General features: G+C 38.9%; 1 protein-coding gene across 1 annotated transcript in view; it reads right to left on the bottom strand.

Annotated features, from left to right (window-relative positions):
• Positions 1-5,782: 5,782 nt before the first annotated feature.
• Positions 5,783-16,769, bottom strand: part of zdhhc14 (zinc finger DHHC-type palmitoyltransferase 14) — a 36,059-nt gene continuing 25,072 nt past the window's right edge. Inside the window, exons 6-9 of the mRNA XM_036582146.1 lie at positions 16,584-16,686; positions 11,603-11,712; positions 8,019-8,121; positions 5,783-6,619 (exon numbers count right to left, since the gene is read on the bottom strand). Coding sequence (XP_036438039.1) covers positions 6,224-6,619; positions 8,019-8,121; positions 11,603-11,712; positions 16,584-16,686 — 712 coding nt within the window. The 3' untranslated portion in view covers positions 5,783-6,223. The remainder of the gene's footprint in view (positions 6,620-8,018; positions 8,122-11,602; positions 11,713-16,583; positions 16,687-16,769) is intronic.

Genomic DNA, 16,769 nt, shown 5'->3' on the forward strand with positions numbered 1-16,769 from the left:
TTTTAGTTTTGCACCTTAGCTGAGAATTTAGGTGTGCAGTTTGGGCCACGCTACTTGGTGATTAGCACAAGTTACAGTCATGAGAACAAACTTAAATATGGTATTTTCTGCAATTTTTCCTGCACAGTTTCTGTTTATTTGCTAAGTTTAATGTGTTGGGAAAAAATGTATAAAATATGCCACAACTTTTGCACAGGCCTATTTTATGCATACTTTTCTTTCCAGTTTGTTAAATTCAGCAAGTAAGAGTTATTGTGTGGTATAGTGCAGTGGGTAACACCTCTGCCCTCAGTGCTGTAGACTGGGATTCAGTCTCCCACATGGGCAAACACCCTACACTATACCAGTAGAAGTTCTTGGGCAAGACTCCCAACACTACATTCGCCTGCCTGTGTATGACCAAATTGTAAATGTAAATGTAATGATAACCACCATATGGCATGGTGCATGCCTAAATTAACACACAGTAGCCTCAAACCATTTAGAGCTGTTAAGTAATCTCTAATAGTCTTGCTTTTGTGCTTTCTTACATACTGTTGTCTATAAACATGGACTAAAGTACATTGTACAGTGTTTAATTATAACATGAATCGAATGTATAGCATATCTGAAAACAGTAGTAGCAGCCAATTAGAAGCCTGAATTCCATCCATACGTGTTGTCTTTGGGCTAACAGGAAAACTGTGTAAATGGCATGACAGACTGCAGCTATCAAAGCCACTGAGACTGTCTTTACTAAAATAAGAATCTTAGGAATAAAAGCCCACAGAGCTGTAAACATGAAAGTGTCAGGGAGCCCCAAGGGCACAGCTTGATTCTATGCAAGTGTCCAGCAGTCTGACCATGCGGCCTTCTGCTAATCCTGTCCATTTACGGGTACTTCACAACTACATAATTCAGCACCTAAGATGTAAACAGTCATTCCGAGTGGTTTGATGTGAAGTGCGCCGTTCTATAGTAACTAACAGACTCAGAATTGTTCACAGTGGTGGTGATAGGAGCCAGACATTTAAGGAGTTTGTCTCTAAAAGCTCCCTCACAGACAGGTTTTACGTTAAGGTGTTATGAATATGCTGCCTGATGCTTGAGACATTATGATCATTTTGAAAAATTTTGGCTTAAAATGTAACTTAAAACACACGAAAGGCGGAGAGGTACATGCAAGGTGTTGTAAGGCAAAATAGTCCCAAAAAAAAACATATTTTTCCTGTAAATTATTCTTGTAAATTGACCTTTTTTGGAGATGCAATGTTCTGACACATCTAGGTCCACTGGATTGGATTTAGATAGTAAATAAAATGGCTATATCTATGTTGTAGACATGGTGACCCATGGTTCCTATCACCACCACTGTAAAGAAATCTGAGTCAGTACGTTTCTCTGCAATGAACGATCTCACACCAAACCACTCTGAATGACTTTGTTTACAGTCTTGAAGATTGAATTGTGCAGGAATTTTGAAACCGTCTGTCAAATTTCTTTTTTTAAAGCCCAAATCAAGATCTGCTGGAACTCTACAACTCCACAATTGCGTTCTTTCATAGCAACTGCCGCTGGGTTGCACAAGCTTTATAGAACATTGTCATGTGTCCCATTCTAGCTAATCCACAAATTTGGAAACAAATGTGCCTACCACGGCTCCCGAGTGGCGCAATCGCCTCAGCATTGGCCCTATCATCAGGAGACCACAAGTTTGATTACTGGTGATACTGCAGCCATCTGTGGCCGGGAGTCCTAGAGAGCACAATTGGCCTCGCTCTCTCTGGGTGGGTAGGATTTTCCCGCATCACTCAGTGGGATGCTGGCCAGCACAGCATCTGTTAGCTGATGTAACAGAACTGGAGGTTGGCATTTTCCTCTGAGTGTGTTCAGCTGTCCAATGATGTTCCGTTAGTTCGAAAACGGTGGTGGTGGCATTTCACGGGTCTCAGAGCGAGCCTAAGCTAGCTTTTGCCCTCTTAGTGCTGGTGGTATGTTGTGATTGGGGGAGTCCTAACTAGTGGGTGGAATTGGATATTACCAAACTGGGGAGAAAGCTGTGATAAATAAATAACTTAATACATTTAACATTAACTTAATTACACAGAGAAAAAAACACCCGATTGATCTCTCTCTCACATTTCATGTACATACATAATAATTGTAATTTGAAATGAAAGACTTGAATGACACTAAATTTCCATATTTTGATAGAAACTGAATTGTATTACAGTTTTCTCATTAGGTTCAATGAGATTTTTATAAATGTTTGGGAAAGCTTGTCCAATCTGACATCAGAAAGTCTGAAAGAACGCCTTTGTGGGCAGAACATGGATCAGTTGGAGTGTTCTTGAAGGACCAATGAAAAAGACAGGCTTATCAGTACCAGTGGTTCCTAAATGGGCTTTATGTTTTGAAACTTTGAACCATGCTGTTGTTTTCCACAGGATATTAAGCTAAAAGTGATCTATGTTAAAATGCTTTATGATTTAATATCTTGTATTGTTTTCTATAACAATCTGTAATTTTCTGACCAAAACCTCAATATAAAGTATAAAAGTATTTATTGTTTTTGTGTTGTCTGCTTATTTTTAGTGTACATACTGATAAAAGTGCTGGGACCTTATTAGGGGTTCTGAAGCATGATTATTTTCAGATATGATCTAACCTACATATCAGAAGTTTTGTGATCTAGCTGTTAGAATGTGCAAAGCCAAGGTGGAGTAAAATGGAAGTAGAGTTGGTGAGAGTGTTGGGTCAAGAAATCACCAGTAGCTCATTACAGATGTAGTGTATGTGAGTTATAAGTCTTTTGCATTCCGCCCTGCTTTGGTGGAACAGTATGATTGTATATGATCAGTTGAGGTAATTGAGATGGTTCAACTGATAAACATATCACTGATATTAATACAGGCTTCAGCACTATTGGAGCTGGGTTAGTTTTACCTGGGAGGTTCTATAAATCAAGTGATTGCTGAGGAGAACTGTGATTTTACTCCTTTATAAATCTGTGATGTGTGTAGTGTTTTTTATACATTAATAGGGCGTATTAATGATAATGATTCTCATAATTATGACTTCATATTTCACAATGAAGAACATTTGAGAACATCTGAGATATCTACCTCAATTATAACTCATGAGATACTGTCTCCTAATTGAATAAATGGCTCATTAAGAGTATCTCATTTATGACTCAGTATCCTAAATTAGTGTTAGTATCTGACTCAGTGTATGTCATTATTAAAAGATACTTTGCCTTACTGTCTCATTAGTATGGCATTAGCATCTCATTATGGCATTTAATAGGGTATAATGACAAAGTTTCTCATAATTATGACCTCATATCGTACAATAATGAACATTTGACATAACTGAGACCATCTCTGTTGTGTCTCAACCACAAGATACCATCTCATAATTGACCCAGATATTAAGTATTTCATTATTTTGAGATGGGTTATTCTACCATTGCAGTGGTAAATGATGCCTCACAACTTTGGATCCATGAAAATGAGCTCAAAATAACAATAAACCACAAATAGATGATGTCTGTGTATACTTTGTACTTTGACAACTTTGACAGTTTTTCTTTTCTAATTTATATTTGTGATTTTTATTCATGCATGAATATGAATGCATGTCACAGCAGTATTATTTTTATGTGAAACAATACTAATGGTTATCTTTTAAATTATGACAATGCATTATAATAACCCATCCTATGATACAATTATTAATATATATATACTTTTTTTTACATAATTTTAGTACAGTCTCTTTATATGTCTGACAAATTTGGCTAAAATGCTGAAAGGTTCATGTGTCCAAAACAGATAGTCAGTGGTCTTCGTCATGAAACACTGAAGTTATTTTAAAAACTGAAATAAAAAAGCATAAAATGTGAGTTTGAAATGAAAGTGTTTGAAATGAAAGTGTATTTTTTAGAAAAGCTCAGATTGTAGTAGTTTATTCAGTGGTGTTATGGTCAGCGGTGTGACTTTACCTTTACAGATATTGTTCAGTATAGCAGACTACGTTTCACACCTGAATTATACAACATGCAACATTTGTACGCAATGGTAGAATGACCCAGATACCACGCAGCATCTCACAAAAATTATAAACGTTCTCATTTCTTATGACATACTGTTACTGTTATTGTGTCCTGTGTTGTAATGCTGACGTGAACATTCAGGCTGTGACCTTTCAATCTGCTGTATTTCCTCAAATAAGAGAATTCATTTCAGATATAAAGTGAGCTGTTCTTTCTCCTGAGCATTTTGTGAATGAACGATTTCTTTTCCATACAAAGTTGTGAATTTATTGACAAGATATCACCTCTACAACAGTGAACTTGTATTTTGGCACATAATCACATCACCATAATGTGTTGGCACCTGATTTCAACATTTCAAAAAAGAAAAACAATCTGATGCAATATGACCATAGCATATTTCATATTCACTGATAAGACCACTGTCATATTGTCAGCAGAACCCCAGAGATATTAAAAGGCAGTGAGTTTGCATTTAAATCAGCTCTCTCTATTTTAGAGTGTTCTCCGTAATACATCAGTCCACAGTCATGTGACGGTGGATGAATCGCAGGCTGTGAGTCCCGAAGCGTAACGGTGGTCCACTCTCTGTGACCTTGTGAGCTCACAGATATATTTTAAGTGCTGAAGTGGAATGACTCAATGTTGCACAATGACACAGCAACGTCCTTACTAGGAACAAAGTTTAATTGTCGTGTCTATAGGCTGATTTGACATGTTCTGCACTTGGTCCTTCAACACAGAATCCTCTTTGAGGCATAGTGCGCGTACACCAGGAGACGTTTACCAACAGAAGAGCTGGAAGAATGCCTTTGGTCCTAGTTGTTGGGGCTCAAGGCTTTTTACAGCCTGCCGTGGCCTTTCGTAAGAGATAAAGCTCACTGGAAGTGGCTGTTATAGGTCTATTAGGAAAAAAACAGGGATGCACTGATATTGAATTTCATAGCCAATAATTAATAACTGATATCGCTAAAATCCTAAAAATGTATTGCCTTTTAATACAGGTTCACACTATAACCCATATATTAGTGCAGTGAATGTAAGACAGGTTAAAACTCTAAAGATGGTAGCTACTAGGGGTTTGAAAATGTATCAGTGCATTAGAGATCTACAGTACTGTGCAAAAGACGAGACCATTTCCAGTCAAAATGGCCATTAAATACATGTAATGAGATTAGATATATTATAATCCACTTGCACAAAACTGGAATATATTACATGTCACCAAGAAAATGGGACTGCAAAAGTTGGTAGACCACTAAAACTGCCCCCATCAGATAAACAGCTCTGTAAGCTTTCATCTTTGAAAGAGAGGAGAAAATCAAGCTGCTTCAGATCTGAAAAAAACCCACAGGTGTTTCTGTCCATCCTTCCACTGTGAGAAGACAACTCAGCACTATGGGTCTGAAAGGATGTGTAGCTGTCAAGAAGAACCTCACTGAGAAAAGGAGACAGACACATCGAACAAAGAAGCTGAGCAATGGACTGACCACCCCAGAGTCCAGACCTCAACATCACTGAATGTGGAATTACTTGGATCATGAGAAGCAAGAAATGCAACCAATGTCTAAGACTGAACTTTGGAAGTGTGAAAAAATGCCGATTTCTTAAAAAAACTGAAAGTAAGTCTCCTGAAAAGAATGTAAGCTGTAAAGGCAAAGAGTGGATGCTAAATACTGAAAAATCTCATATCATATTTAGCTGTTGAGGCTTCTGAGTATCTTTCTGATACATTTTCTGCTGACACTGAAAAATGAATAACTTGTAAATAATGGTCGTTTTGACTGGAAATAAAATACATGAAAGATGGTCTTTTGCACAGTACTATACATCCCAGCTAGCTGCTCATGCTAGCCACCTCATATTTGTTAGGATAAACAAACCACTGGAATGAATTTTCAAATAGTTAATCACATTGGTGACATTAAAAGCCTTAGGTCCCCCTTGTTGGACTCTGGCTGAAGATTTATTGCAAACTCCAATCCTCTGTTGGGCCTCTAATTTGTTGTATATAATTCTAATATCGGGCCAATGACAATAATCAGATTTCCCCATTTATCAGCAATAATATTGGCTGTAGACATATCGTGCACCCTTAGATAAAAGTATGGCTTTTGGCCCTGACCCAGCGGCTCACGGCTTTTAGGGACTCGTCCGTTTGTCTGAGCTGGCCAATACCAGCAGTCCTCAGACAGAGCTAAGCTTGACCAGGCCACGTACAGAGTCCTCGTGGAGTGAATCCTGGCTGGCCGGGTCGTACAGGGGCACGTGGTGACCCAGATGGGTGGCGCAGGGCGTCTCCTCTGGGCTGATGAAGTGCTGGTGGTGAATGTGATGGTGACAGTGGCTTTCAGAGTCATGCAAAGCCAAAACCTCCCCTCCACAGCTCAGGCCAGGGATAGAGGAGGGCAGGGAGGGCAGGGAGGGCTGTCCAGGGCCCAGGGCTGAACAGGGACCCCCCACTGAGGGTTTGGGCTGCAGGACAGGAGCTCCACCCAGCAGAACAGGCTGAGCATGCAGCAGAGGTGTGGTGGCAGCCTGCAAAACGAATTTGGTGCTCTGAATGCACTGATCTTGGTGACACTGAGAGTGAAGGGAGAGAAAGAGAGAGAGAGAAAGAGAGAGAGAGAGAGAGAGAGAGAGAGAGAGAGAGAGAGAAACAGGTGAGGACAGACAAAACACAAAGAAATGAGAGTAAGAAGTTGTTACAGAGAAACATGAGTTAGGATAAAGCATCAGTGAAGACAACTGGAGAACAAACAGAACAATTATTTTGTAGAAAGGAAAGCACGATAGAGTCAAGTTGAAGAATGCCTAGACACTAAAAGGAGAGATCTAAAACATAAATCTTTCGCATTCTGCTGTTCTCAGGGCTTTAATTTGTAATGAAGTCCTGGAATACTGAGTAGTAATGGATCCAGCAGGTTGGCAAGGTGAGTGGGAGCTCCTGGAAATCTGAGTGAGCATTCGTCGTAATGTTTGTGACTCTGTCATATTAGATATTATAAAATGGATAGTCCCGGTCATAAAATCTGATTGGCTGAGCCGCGTTCGAAGCTGTTGTAAAATCCACGATATACGCACACATATGACCGCCTCACAACCACTAAATTGTGTATCAGAAAAAAAAAAAAGTTGAGTTAACACAGTTTCCCTCCTTCTTCAAATGTAGTCAACCAGCAAAGACATATTTAGTTTCTGAAGTTTGAACCTTTATTTTTGCACTGGAGCTACAAGGATAACAAGTAATGGAAGCTCATGTCCCACAGTTTAGCATTGTGCTAACTACATTCCTTAATCATTACATGCTTTCCTCAAAACCAGTTGTTTTGTAATGTCAAATAGACTTGATGTGGTTTCTGACACTGTATGTCATGATGTTATCTATCTAGCTTTTGTCCATGTTTGTCCATCAATACTGTACATCTAAACCTAAACGCAGATAACCACATTAGTACTGTACATCTAAACCCAAACACAGATTAACCACATTAGTACTGTACATCTAAACTCAAACACAGATTAACCACATCAGTACTGTACATCTAAACTCAAACACAGATTAACTACATCAGTACTGTACAGCTAAACCCAAACACAGTAGCATATGGAGGGATCTGAACCTTTATTAACTCTCTGTAGAGCAGTCATGACGGCCCTCCGTAAGCTGTACATGGTTGTAGGCCTACCAGTTCCCCGTGACCCCTTTAATGAGGGCAGAAGTTGCTGTACCACCTCACCATTGCCCACTGAACCCCTTTGAGTGCCACCACAGCAAAGAGTTCTGATACGGACTTTTGCTTCCGCAACACTTTTTAGAAAAATCTATCACTGTTTCCATCTTTTTTGCAACATGTAGGAGTTTTTTTTATTACCAGTTTTTCCATCCTCCTTTTTTATGCTTATTTTTCGAATTCCCAAAGAAGAGTTGGAGGGAAAACCTGCTCTTGACTGGGTTTTATGTCACACACACAGATCTTACCATATGACTCTGGAGCTGAGTTGTTGGACACGTGTTGGTGCCATTTGACTGAGCTGCGGGCTGAGGGGCGTCTGGCTCTACGAAACCTCTCCTGTCAATCAAACTGAAGGACAGAGAGAGAGAGAGAGGGAGAGTTAGAGATAGAGAGAGAGGAGGGGGAACGACAGCAGATTAGCAGCTTTCAGCCAACAGAGTGAGTGAGTCACTGAACGTGGGTGAAAGCTGAAGAATGAGTGAGCTTCAGGGAATCGAGAGGGTCCCTGCCTCTGCCTGCCTGCCTGCCTGCGTGTTTGTATGCGTATCAACTGGGACTTCCTCCCACTCTGTGTGCCCACACACGAAACAGATGGTAACCACCTGTACCAAACCTGATCCAGCTCCGTTTCCCCATGTTGATGGGGAAACTTGCTAATGGAGTGCAAAACGTCGGCTGTGGGCGTGTGTGTGTGTGTGTGTGTGTAGTACAGCTGACTGAATGAATGTGTTTCATCATCCTAAAGATTAACAGCTTATGCTTAAATGCTTGAAATTTGTTTCTAAGACAAATATAAACAGTGAAATTGATGCCTACAGTACTGTGCACAAAATCAGAGAATCCAATTTCCAGTTCAAAACGGCCAAGTTATTCATTTTTCAGCATCAGAACAAAGCTGAAAACATATTTAACAGAAAAATTACGAAGAAGCCTCAGGAATTAAATACATTTGTTTCAGTATTCAGTGTATCCACTCTGCCTTTATTACAGCTTCCATTCTTTTCAGGAGACTCACTTTCAGTTTTTTAAGAAATGTTTTTCCACACCTCCAAAGTTCAATCGTAGAAGTTGATATACATATACTTTTATTTCTACACTCTCATACTTATGTCTGATTTTTTTTATTTATGCCTAATTTATGTATATTTTTATTTTCTATTTTTATTTCTGCATAATATATGTAATATATTCTTTCTTTCTTTGTTCTATCTATCTATCTATCTATCTATCTATCTATCTATCTATCTGTCCGTCCGTCCGTCCGTCCATCTATCTATCTATCTATCTATCTATCTATCTATCTATCTATCTATCTATCTATCTATCTATCTGTCTGTCTGTCTGTCTATCGGTCTATCTTTCTTTCTTTCTTTCTTTTATTTCTGTCTGTCTGTCTACCTGTCTATCTATCTATCTGTCTGTCTACTTAATCCAAGTAATCCCAAACACATTCAGTGATGTTGAAGGGATGGTTCTGTATCTTTTCAATATTTTTTGAAATCCAATTTTGGAAACTTCTGTTTTTTTCAAAAACAGAATGAATGACAGAATGAATAACTTGTACTTAATGACCATTTTGTCTGGAAATGAAATAAATGAAGGGTGGTCTCTGACTTGTATAGAATACGGTAATACCTCGAAGAGTAAAAATTAATACACTTTCATGTGTTTTATGATTGTACATTTAAAAAAATCTCAGTAGATGTGCCCAAACTTTTGACTGGTACTGTATATATTTTGAAAACGTCCTCCTTTACATAAAGCAGTATCAGTCCGTATCAACAGTAATGAAGAATGGCAGCTGAGGTCATTTACGAATTTGGTTCCTCCAAATAACTCTCTTCCTAAGAGAATGTCATACTGCAGCTGCTGGAGAGCAGAGTGAGGCCATTAGCAGCTCGACTCAGCATCAGTCATATTCATACAAACCGCTGACATCATCACACTGTCCCAGACGCAGCTGAATCAGTTCCCCGAAACGACAAGTGTGCGTAATTACCTCCTGAGAATGTAGATGGAGATATTAGCTGAAAAAGATTTTCTCTCTTCATGTGTATGTCAGTGGCACTCAGTCCTGGTCTTGAAGTACTCACTGTCCTGCACAGTTTACTGTCTTCCTGCACTGACTAAAAGTGTAATGATTTCAACACAGTTTCAAAAAATGGAAAAAAAAATGATTACTTCCCACTTTAACTAGGTGCAGCCTATAGTGAAGTGGGGAGTAGGGGGTCTTTTTCTGAAATTGCTTATAGATTCTATGTGTTGTGATTTTTGAGGCTTATTTTGTAAGAGGTTGGGTTGGTCAATATGACAAAAAAAAAAATAGCAACATCATATTTAAAGACATTTTCTCGATATACAATGTATACATATATTTATATAATATATATATAATACATATATTTATACAATATTTGATCATGTATTTGAAACAATTAGTGGTGTCAGATAAAAAAAAAAGGGTTACACTTTTTTTGGATGGTCCCCAACTGATGATCTACAGATACTTAAATCAATAACAAAATTTCTGATGATAGTTGATTATGAACAACACTATGGTTAGTAATAAGTTTAGGAGTAGGTGTAGGTTTTGCCTTGAGGTTAGGTTTAGGGTTAGATTTAATAGAACCTTTCACACACAACTTTCAAGTTCAGTTGCATTTAATGGATATTTAGTTGAAAGTTACTTAAAGATATACTGACCTTTAACAAAGCATCTACAGTGGACCATCTAAATAGACTGTTACCTTAAACAGAACAAATTACGTTCTCTTTGTAATGAATCATGTGTGTTAAGTTCTGGCAATTTACCAGGACATTGTCGATGATTGACGAGCAACCCGATGACAGTCTTAAAAGGCAATAATCACCGTGTTGGGAAACTGAGACAGAACTAGAGAGGACTAAATTATCATTACACAGCTGGCTAAATATGTTGAGAAATTGGGGTTGATGTTTCTTTAAGAAGCACGCAGGTGTGTGCCCCAATAGCTGAGAGAGAAAGCTCATCTAATTTTGTCTATTGCCAGAAAATCTATTCGTCTATTGATCATATTGTTTGTTATTGAAATAATAAAAAATAAATATTGTTTAATTTTTATTAAAGATTTTCATTAAATATTTAAAAAGCATATAAACTAAAAATAGAAGCAGAATGCATTTTTGGGGGTGCAAATCATGACTTTTAATCAGAAAATATCATGCTAATTGTTGCTGATATAGTGTGATTTGCTTACCTAAGCAAGGAAACAAACCCCAGCCTGCTGTATGGAGGGCAAAGGTGTTACTCGCTATGCTATGTGGACCTTGATTAATTGAGTTAAGTGTATTAAAGCAACTAGCAGCAAACTAACAAATGCAACAGCCAAGTGGAGCTCCAGTATGGAATGGTCTCAGATCACTTGTCATGTGTTCTTCAGTCTCATGAAGCATTACAGGAGAAGACTCAGAGCTGTTATCTTTGCAAAGAGAGGCTGCACAAAAAAATAGATTAAGGGGTGCCAATAATTGTGGCACACACAGATTTGGGAAAATTATAAAAAAGATAAGATTTTTTTATTTTGATCACTGTACTTCAAATAAAGATTAGATTTGTTAATATTTAGAATGAAAAATGAAAAGGACAAGTGATAAGGGATGTTTTTTTACAGCCTGTTTTGCTCATGTTTACAAAGGATGCCAATATTTGTGAGAGGGCACTGTATATAATATATACATTCATTGGTTGGAACATGTGGATAGTTGATGAAAAAGCGATTAACCATTGCAGCCCTGGTACAGAAAGAAAGCAACAAAGAAAGACTCAATGGGTGAATGTGTGTGTGTTGACCTGGGCGGTAGAGGTCCACACAGGGCAGCGCAGCAGTTGGTGAGGATGTTGCCGTGGCTGTACGGGTTGTAGTTGTCTTTACCTCGTTTGGATGACCATGAGCCTTTGATCTGAAACATGGACACGCTCAGTAAGAACAGCAGCAGCTGTCAGGAACAAACTCCTCATCTCCCTAACCAGCAAATTATCATAAATCAATGGTCCTGGAGAGCCTCTGCTCCTGTTTTCCCTGCTCTAACATACCTGGTCTAACTAATTAGCTCATTAACGAGCCCTTCTTAAGTTGAACTGCGTCTCAGAGCAGGAAAACAGTAATGTGCAGGACAGAGGGACTCCAGGACCTGAGCAGGAGTCACTGAAGCTTTGCAAAGGAAAGCTTTTGAAGGACCCATATTTAGAAGATTGTGCCTCTTCTAAAGGCAGTCCAGGCTGAAACACTCCTTCAGTGTGAGTGGGCGGGGCTAAAAGTGTTACAAGCCAAATTTTATATGTATACACTATATTGCCAAAAGTATTCACTCACCCATCCAAATCAATGAATTCAGGTGTTCCAATCACCTTCATGGCCACAGGTGTATAAAACCAAGCACCTAGGCCTGCAGACTGCTTCTACAAACATTTGTGAAAGAACGGGTCGCTCTCAGGAGCTCAGTGAATTCCAGCGTGGTACTGTGATAGGATGGCACCTGTGCAACAAGTCCAGTCATGAAATTTCCTCGCTACTAAATATTCCACAGTCAACTGTCAGTGGTATTATAACAAAGTGGAAGCGATTGGGAACGACAGCAACTCAGCCACGAAGTGGTCGGCCACGTAAAATGACAGAGCGGGGTCAGCGGATGCTGAGGTGCATAGTGCACAGAGGTCGCCAACTTTCTGCAGAGTCAATCGCTACAGACCTCCAAACTTCATGTGGCCTTCAGATTCGCTCAAGAACAGCGTAGAGAGCTTCATGGAATGGGTTTCCATGGCCGAGCAGCTGCATCCAAGCCTTACATCACCAAGCGCAATGCAAAGCGTCGAATGCAGTGGTGTAAAGCGCCGCCACTGGACTCCAGAGCAGTGGAGACGTGTTCTCTGGAGTGACGAATCACGCTTCTCTGTCTGGCAATCCGATGGACGAGTCTGGGTTTGGCGGTTGCCAAGAGAACGGTACTTGTCTGGCTGCATTGTGCCAAGTGTAAAGTTTGGTGGAGGGGGATTATGGTGTGGGGTTGTTTTTCAGGAGTTGGGTTCGGCCCCTTAGTTCCAGTGAAAGGAACTCTTAATGCTTCAGCAGAACAAGAGATTTTGGACAATTTCATGCTCCCAACTTTGTGGGAACTGTTTGGGGATGGCCCTTCCTGTTTCAACATGACCGTGCACCAGCGCACAAAGCAAGGTCCATAAAGACATGGATGAGCGAGTTTGGTTTGGAAGAACTTGACTGGCCTGCACAGAGTCCTGACCTCAACCTGATAGAACACCTTTGGGATGAATTAGAGCGGAGAGCCAGGCCTTCTCGTCCAACATCAGTGTCTGACCTCACAAATGTGCTTCTAGAAGAATGGTAAAAGATTCCCATAAACACTCCTAAACCAGTGGAAAGCCTTCCCAGAAGAGTTGAAGCTGTTATAGCTGCAAAGGGTGGGCTGACATCATATTAAACCTATGGATTAAGAATGGGATGTCACTCAAGTTCATATGCGTGTGAAAGCAGACGAGTAAATACTTTTGGCAATATAGTGTATATATCTATCTATATCTATATATATATATATACATATATATATATATATATATACACCGATTAGGCAAGACATTATGACCACCTCCTTGTTTCTACGCTCACTGTCCATTTTACTAGAGCAGATGACCAAAACAAACTGTGCAGCAGCAGATGAGCCATCATCTCTGACTTCTACATCTACAAGGTGGACTGACAAGGTAGGAGTGTCTAATAGAGTGGACAGTGAGTGGACACAGTGTTTACTCCAGCAGCACTGCTGTGTCTGATCCACTCAGACCAGCGCAACATACACTAACACACCACCACCACATCATTGTTACTGCAGCGCTGAGAATGATCCACCACCTAAATAGAACCCGCTCTGTGAGGGTCTATGGGGGCCCTGACCACTGAAGAACAGGATAAAAGGGGGCTAACAAAGTATGCAGAGAAGCAGATGGACTACAGTCTGTAACTGTAGAACTACAAAGTGCACCTATATAGTAAGTGGAGCTGATAAAATGGACAAAGAGCTTAGAAACAAGGATGGGACATAATTTTATGCCTGATCGGTGTGTATATATATATATATATATATGTATGTAAGTATGTATGTATGTATGTATACACATATTGGTTTTCATGCTATCACCAAAATTTAAAACGGGCTGTTTCTGCAGCTTAGTTTCCATATAGTCAATTGCAGTAGTTTGAACATTTGACCAACATCTTGAAAATATGTTAACACATCTTCTGCAGGGAACAAACTTTAAATATGAGATTTTCAGTGCACAGTGCAAGTGAAGTTATATTGGAAAAAAGTCAGACATGAAATATAAAATGTGCCATAACTTTGGACAGGCTGCATTTTATTTTCACAGTATGTTAAGTTCAGCTGATAAACAGTAATTGTGCATTAAAATGTGCAGAAGTGTGTTCTCTGAAGAGGATGTGTTCACTTCTTTTCAACAGGAGTGCCCAATTATGCACACAACTGTGTATAAAGTGTAATGACCTCACTGAAACTTTAACAATGTTTATAAATGACACTGAACTCTTATTTTCAAAATTGCAAAGAAATGTGTTTGTCCAAGATATGGGTGATGGCATATAGGCAACCTCTTATCAACTTAAAAAAAACTTAAGAAGCTCTCAAATTCTCAACAAATCATCTCATCAGTCCCATCCAGTGTCTAAATCATCTTTAGAGGCTTATACAGCTCTTTCAGTCTAATACAAGTCTGCATTGGATATTAAGATTATGAAAAGAATAGTTTGTGTTCTCAGAATTCTTCTCAAGAGAAAATTAAAAAAAAAAGAAAGAACATTTTTTTTGATGAATAATCGTTGAACTTTTTTCTTCAGTCTGAGGTTAAGAGAAAAAAGCATGTTTGAGAAGATTTTAACCATATCACACTTCCACTCGACTACAAAAATAATCATTTCTTTGAATTGTGGTGGTACAAAACTCTTATGTAACTGTCTTTTCTGCACATTGTTATATTTTTGGCTGATTTATTTGCAGCTTGATCCAAAATCGTCTCTCCCGTCTGCACTACCAATCAGTGAAGGGGTACACACTCTTCCTCTGAGACGTTTGAAGTCTGCCACCCTATCTCTAACACCTCTACAGCGTTTCCTTTGATTATGTTCAGTGGCCTAATATAGCCAGCTACACTCCAGGGGCTGGATTAAAGCAGGATTGCATAACTGCTTTTGCATGAAATATCTGGTCTGCATTCGCTTACATATTCAGAAGGTGAAATAATAGCAGAGGTGGGCAGTGCGGCAAAATCTGTGACACTTGAAGACATTTTCACGATAAACAATACAATATTTACATTATTTAATTTTATGAGGTTTAGTGAGTTGAAACAGACATACTGCACCAGTAATATCACATTTAAAAAGGCTATTAAAACTGTGCACAATAGTTTGAACTCTCAACATTTCACATACTGCATAGCAATGTACCCAATTAAGCAGGGCCAATTATGCTCCCTTGGTTTCCTAGCAATTTCCCACCATAGAGCCAAACTGTAGACAGCTACTCCACTTGGGAGCTCTGTTAGAAACTCCCTTTAATGAAACATGCAGCTTTTTTAAACAGTGGTTTTTAAGTACTGATGATACCTGCGATGTGCTCACAAGAGCTTATCTGTGGTGTAACATACTGTAATATCACCCTTTCCCGACAGATGTAACTAGGATGTCACAGTTATTACATAACCTCCTGATAACTAATTTGCAACAATATATTTGGCGTCAAAACAAACAGAATGTATATTAGGTGCTTTTTATCAGTTGAGTTGAGGCAAATATATGTATATAAAAGAAAGCAGAGAACACATTTACTGAGACACATAATCTTACAACACAACAAAAGTAAGGTTTGATGTTTGTTACGAGCACCTTCAGACGGCTGCGGTGAGTAATGTTTGTTTATTTGATGTTTGTTAATAACACCTTTATAGGGCTGCGGTGAGTAATGTTTGTTTATTTGATGTTTGTTAATAACACCTTTATAGGGCTGCGGTGAGTAATGTTTGTTTATTTAATGTTTATTAATAACACCTTTATGGAGCGGCATTGAGTAATGTTTGTTTATTTGTTGTTTGTTTCTGACGCCTTTAGGGGGTGGCAGTGAGTAATGTTTGTTTTTTTGATGTTCGTTAATAACACCTTTATAGGGCTGCGATGAGTATTAATTATTTGATGTTTGTTAATAACACCTTGAAGGGGGCGGTGAGTAATGTTTGTTTATTTGATGTTCGTTAATAACACCTTTAAAGGGGGCGGTGAGTAATGTTTGTTTATTTGATGTTCGTTAATAACACCTTTAAAGGGGGCGGTGAGTAATGTTTGTTTATTTGACGTTTGTTAATAACACATTTATAGAGCAGCAGTGAGTAATGATTGTTTATTTGTCATCTGTTAATAACACCTTTAGATGGCGACGGTGAGCGATGTTTGTTTATTTGTTGTTTGTTGAGAACACCTTAAAAGGGCGGGAGAGAGTAATGTTTGTTTATTTTAGTTCAATCTGTCAGTTTTGAGCTGCTGAATATTGACTGCTATGAGATAACTAATCAGCTAATTTGGCTGCTTTAGGCTTGTACTTTAATATGTACAGATAATAAAAAAACAAGTTGTTATTCACTATTATTTATGTGACAATCGTCTTAATAGTTCATGATCATAACAGGGCTAAATGAAGCCATGTTCTGTACACATGCAGGGAGGAGGGAGATATAAAGAAAATGAGTTACTCACGTCTTCATTAGTCGTCTGGTTGGAGCTGATCAGGTAGGTGTGGAAACCCGACAAACCCACGATGGACCAGACAGAGAAAAAGCACACCACAACCTCCAGAACAGTGCGCCAGTCAAGGAAAGGAGAACACTGTTTCCATGACAACACACAGACTTTCCTCATAAACACACACACACACATGCACAT

The sequence above is a fragment of the Colossoma macropomum genome, unplaced genomic scaffold (assembly GCF_904425465.1).
Source record: "Colossoma macropomum unplaced genomic scaffold, Colossoma_macropomum, whole genome shotgun sequence".
Lineage (NCBI taxonomy): Eukaryota > Metazoa > Chordata > Actinopteri > Characiformes > Serrasalmidae > Colossoma > Colossoma macropomum.